Here is a 5,056-nt window from a genome sequence, read left to right as displayed (position 1 = left end):
TTCCTCCTTCCCCCCCCCCCCTGCCCTGCTGTAGCCCCCGCACCAGGACACCTTTCCCCAGTGCCAGCAGGCACCAGCCCCTCTCATACACCCATCCCCTCATCCCCTCTTATAAACCCCACCCTGCCACACACACCTCTGCAGCTTCCCGGACAGTCCCCAAGCTCTGGCCCTGCAATAGACTTATTGCATGCATCCAGCTGCTGGGGCTGCTCCTATGACCCTGCCTGGCTGCATGTCAGCCACATGCATGTACACATGCAGGAGCACATGATGCCCCCTGCCTCCAATCTTCCTCCTCATGCTCCCAGCACGGAGCAGAGCAAAATCCCAGACATTGGTTCAGATTTCAAAAAATCGCCCTGATGGAGACTGGAGGATCCAAAAAGAGGACATGTCCAGGAAAACTCTGGTACATGGTAACCCTAGGTTTAGCCCAAAGAACCCTTGTAGTTCTTCCTAGAGCTTCAGCATTATTCATGGATGTTAGGAGCTGGAAGGGAGCATATTAAGGATAAGGCACCTATCATCCAATGAAATCTTGAAAGCTACTGTTTTTAGAAATCTGGTACAGGAGGAACTTCTAAGTTAAGATTGTACCGCATCTTGATTTTGAGACTGCTTCAGCTCATGGTTGAGTGGTAGAATTGTGACATCAGTGGTAACACAGGCAATCATAACACAATTCATTTTTAAAAAATTTTCTGATGACCAGATCCTTCAAATGTTTACTCACCTCAGTATTTCTTACAGAAGTTTATTTTCATACGTAAGAATTTTTCACATTAGAAAAGTTTCAAGGATCATATGTGTGCCTTCAACAAATGGTAGGTTATTCCCTTTTTGTATTTACCTGAAGCTGTTTGGATACTGCATCTTGTATCATTTCCTTAAATCAGGGATGTCCATCTTCTAAGTGGCTGGGGGCTGAACCATTTGGGGTATGTACTTCAGGGACTGCACTAAGGCAAGCCATGGGCCCTGAATTGTACCTTCCTACCTGCATTTCACATGTAGCTCCCACTCCACCCACCGCTGCATCACATATGCAAATGGCCACTGCACTGCCTAAGTGGGTGGTATCCCGCCACCACTGTACCCTGTTGCTGGTTTCCATGGAGTGGGAGCAGGAAATGAAACCTGAAGAAGGGAGGGGGAGATTAGAGACCCCTGTTGCTGTAGGTCACCTGTTGGACAGCCCTGTTTTAGATTAATTTCATATTAGAGGGCCCACAAAACCAGCATGACTAAGGAAAAATTAAAATATATATATAAATCTTTGTAAATGTTTTTAAAATAAAATTTGACTTCCAGCACCTAATGGACATGTTTAGATCTGATTTCAGCTTAAAGTAATAGAAAGTTGCAATTGCTGTTTACTACAAGAACTTACTGCCCTGTAAGAAGCCTTTTTCACAGTTGTTTCACTAGTACCTACTGAAGAACTGAAATTGTTTGTTGATGGTAAAGTCATTATAAAAGATCTAAAAGGCAGAGGCCTAGCAACAGTTTATGGTATATCTTTTTATCACTGAAACCATCAGTTGAGGGTTTGGCTTCTGAGACTGTCTTTACATCCTGATCTCATGAATCCTTTTCCTGTTTTCTTTGTAGTGGGACATAACTTGTCCTAATTTCAACAATGATATTTTGCTTATTTTATTATATTTTTATATCATATTTATGCAACTTGGAGATGGCACATAGTGTTTCTACCTCTGTTGTCTTAACAGAGTAAGTCTCTCACTGTCCAGAGAGGAGTGAGCTACCTCCTTTGATACATTGCTGTCTCTATTCTGCAATGCTGGAATAATCTTTCTCTTAAAATATTTGCAGTCATTGCAGACCCAGGTAAGTGGAAGCAACTCTTTAGCTATTCTAATAAGCCCAGAAGTGCCATGCACACAGCAGAACCAAGATAAAGAAAATGCAGAGGGACCACTTGCGCTCAGTGTGTTTTGTCTACAGCCAAGAATCATTTCTAGGTGTATTTCACATAACGTAAAACAGAACTTTTTTTTGTGGTCTAGGACAGGGGTGTCCAACTGGCAACCACAGGTTGCATGGGCTCCCACATGGCCACCACTCCTCCCGTTGCTCGAGCTGCTATGGCAGCCAGGGGCTCTGGGCTCCCCCTCTGTCTTCCAGCTTCTGTTTCCTGCCCTGCTCCTGGAGGCAGGGCAGTGTAGTAGGAAGGGAGCCAGGGAGGTGCAGCTGGGGAGAGCAGAACAGGGCAGCTGAGGTGCTGTGTCATCCTATTAAGGGCGCTCTGGCATGCTTCACAATATTAACACTTAGGTGTGGAAATCCCTACACATGATTCACAAGAGAAACCCAGAGATTTCAAATAGGAATCCATAGTGTCAACCCATAGGAATCCGTAGTTCTGACCTGCTGTGATCTTTCTGGGTTCTTTGCAAAAAAGGAATTGCTCTGTTATTTTTTTGAAGTGATGATCCTCTATTAGAGTGGACTCCAATCTTTTTAAGGTGAAGATCACTTTTGGAAGGAAAGGGCAATCCAGGATCACACACAGACAGACAGACAGACACACACACGCACACAGACACAGACACTTTACCATCACAGGACCTCCACCCTCCCCAACCGTCGATCACATGGAGGCAGCCCTCTGGCCCCCTTTCCCCCGTTGCTAGCTGCCCATGGTTCAGTCTCACTCCCTGCTTGACCCTATTACACTTACCTGCAGGGAGCTGCTGCCCGGCTGTCCCGTGCAGTCATGCAGATGCAGAAGGCCGGGCTGGGAGTGCCGTGTCTCTGCAGGTGGGCAGCAGCACTGGGAGGGGTGTCTGCGTGGGGGCAAAGATGAATTTTTGGGGCTATAGCTCCCAAAGCCCTCCCAGCGCTGCCACCCACAAAGGTGCAGCATGGTGCAGCACTCCTGGCCTGGGTTGGGCACAGTGGCAGGAGCCCCCTTGGGTGCCTGGACGAGCCGCCTGGGAACTGACCCTCCCCTGGCCCGGCGTGGCCTAGCTGAGGCCCCACTCACCAGTGGCAAGGGGCACAGCTCAGCCCAGCAACTTGTTTCCTGCGGCTCCCCATGTGTGTCCCACCACTCCCAATTGTAGAGCCTCTGTCAAATGATTTCAGTCTGGGGGAGATCGACTGTCAGAGGCTCCCTGATTTACCAGTTGATCGTGATCAACTGGTTGGTGACCACTGCTTTATTATTTTCCATAGTTATTTTTTGAATGGACTGCTGCTAAATTCAGAAAAGTTCTCAAGCACCTTGAGTCTAAAAAGGTTGAGAATAGGTTCATTTCACTTTTGACTGCAAAATTATTTTTGTGTTGTTCCTTGTTGATTGGTATGCATTCCTGACTTGTAGGCCTGATGGTTAAGCTGTATCATGGACTCTGTGTTGTAGACTCTGGCATATCACAAATTTTACAGGGCACTTCCTGTTTTTCTGCAGTTGTGTGTTCAATATTTTTTTCTCTGCCTCCTGAGGACTTAGCCACAGCTTTCTTTTTTTATGCTGTTTTGACCACAAAAGCAGTACATTTCTCCTACCCTCTGAAGCCTGTGGCACAACCTTCTGCCCCTAAAATGGGGAAAGAAGTGGTAGGAAGCATTGGCTCTCCTAGGGTGTCAGTACCTTCCTTTCTTCCCTTTTTATAAGTGTGCACTGATACCAGAATGTGAACTAATTAATTTTGTAACCTTTTTTTCATTCTGGTAATAGCCAGAGGACTAATGTTTCCTTTCAGGGAATGGATCTCTTATTTGGGTAATAGTTATAGGAATTCTATTCAAAATGACTTGTATAAGTTAGGGTATTTTGAAGACTCTCAAAAGAGGCCTAATGGAGATAATTGTTATCCATAGTGTTTGTTAACATTGATATTATTACTGTTATTAATATTACTGTTATATAAATCAATCTTTACAAGTTTAATATTGAAGTTATATCAACTATATGTTTGGTCTTACAAGGTAGTTTTCAAGTGAATAAAAATGAAATAGTCATAACCAATAAATATATATTTACTATACTTCATTTTCTTATGTAATGCTGTAAACTTCCCTCCCACTTGGGATACTTTTCTTGTCAAAGCAAATATAAATATGCATCAGAGACCTTTATGACAATGATTGTGATACAGTTTTGAAGGGTTTTTTTCCTGTCACTTGCTTAAAGAAGAATGATGTAATTTAAAAAAAAATAAATACAGTTGTAAAATACTGATAGAGAATATTTCCAGGACAAACACTTCATTGTGGATTACGTTATACTCAGTATAAATATATTGGTTTACTACAAAGACGATTAAAAGCACCCTTATTTGGGAACTTTAAAATGTAAGGAGATAATCCTGCAACCTTTACTTGTTTGACTAATCCCTATTAGTATGAGCTTGTCCCTTTGAAAACAATGAGACTACTTAATAGGAATAAGAATTACCTCATGAATAAAGGCTGCAGTATCAGATCTTAATTTTGGATCTTACTGCATTAGCTGACAACAGCCAAAAGGATAAAAAGAATTGTCTATTATAGATGTGTTCCTCTGAGTTCTAGGGAAACAATTATACACTGTATCACATTCAATAGAGCATTCTTAGACCTAGTTATTTCATGTTAAGATGGCAAATGCTGTGTTGCAATATGGTGGTTTTATTTTTTTGTATTCATGCCAGTAAGGCTCTGTGATCCTGCAAAAGAACATTTTCTAGCAAAGAACAAAGGTAATTAGGTATACAATTCTGACCATTCAAATGTATGTACAAGAAATATGCACTCAACTTTCCCAGCATTGATAGTCTTCCACTTAAAAAGGATTTAATAGTTTCTCCTTTTTTAAATTTTAAAACGATCAAACTTGCTATAGCATTCACTGTCTTAAACTTCAGCTTCCACACATTTTACAGTGGTTTCAGATTTGGTTTGAGGCTCTTCTGCTTTTTTTCCATTATTCTTTGGTTCCTTCTCAGGTTCTCTGTCACTTGGTTTAGCATCTTTGATTACATTAGTTTCAATCATTTCTTTTTTCTGAAATATTTCATGCAGATAATGGATAATGACCACTTCTCAT

The 5,056-nt window shown here is 42.3% G+C and overlaps 1 protein-coding gene and 1 long non-coding RNA gene across 3 annotated transcripts in view; one reads left to right on the top strand and one right to left on the bottom strand.

The window, feature by feature from the left end:
* The window catches only part of LOC109299085, a 19,214-nt gene that overhangs the window by 6,721 nt on the left and 7,437 nt on the right, over positions 1-5,056 (top strand). The window contains exon 2 of the long non-coding RNA XR_002097766.1: positions 1,734-1,851. This is a non-coding gene — a long non-coding RNA (uncharacterized LOC109299085). The remainder of the gene's footprint in view (positions 1-1,733; positions 1,852-5,056) is intronic.
* LYVE1 (lymphatic vessel endothelial hyaluronan receptor 1) overlaps positions 4,002-5,056 on the bottom strand; it is a 29,239-nt gene continuing 28,184 nt past the window's right edge. Inside the window, exon 7 of one of the 2 annotated variants that reach the window (XM_019519587.1) lies at positions 4,002-5,013. In XM_019519587.1, coding sequence (XP_019375132.1) covers positions 4,864-5,013 — 150 coding nt within the window. In that variant the 3' untranslated portion in view covers positions 4,002-4,863. Of the gene's footprint in view, positions 5,017-5,056 lie in introns of both variants that reach the window. The other variant, XM_019519586.1, reaches the window with a different exon arrangement.

This window comes from Gavialis gangeticus, unplaced genomic scaffold (assembly GCF_001723915.1).
Source record: "Gavialis gangeticus isolate Ggan-Ray unplaced genomic scaffold, GavGan_comp1, whole genome shotgun sequence".
NCBI lineage: Eukaryota > Metazoa > Chordata > Crocodylia > Gavialidae > Gavialis > Gavialis gangeticus.
The sequence above is the reverse complement of the archived record's forward strand: the minus strand, read 5'-3'. Positions and strand labels throughout refer to the sequence as shown.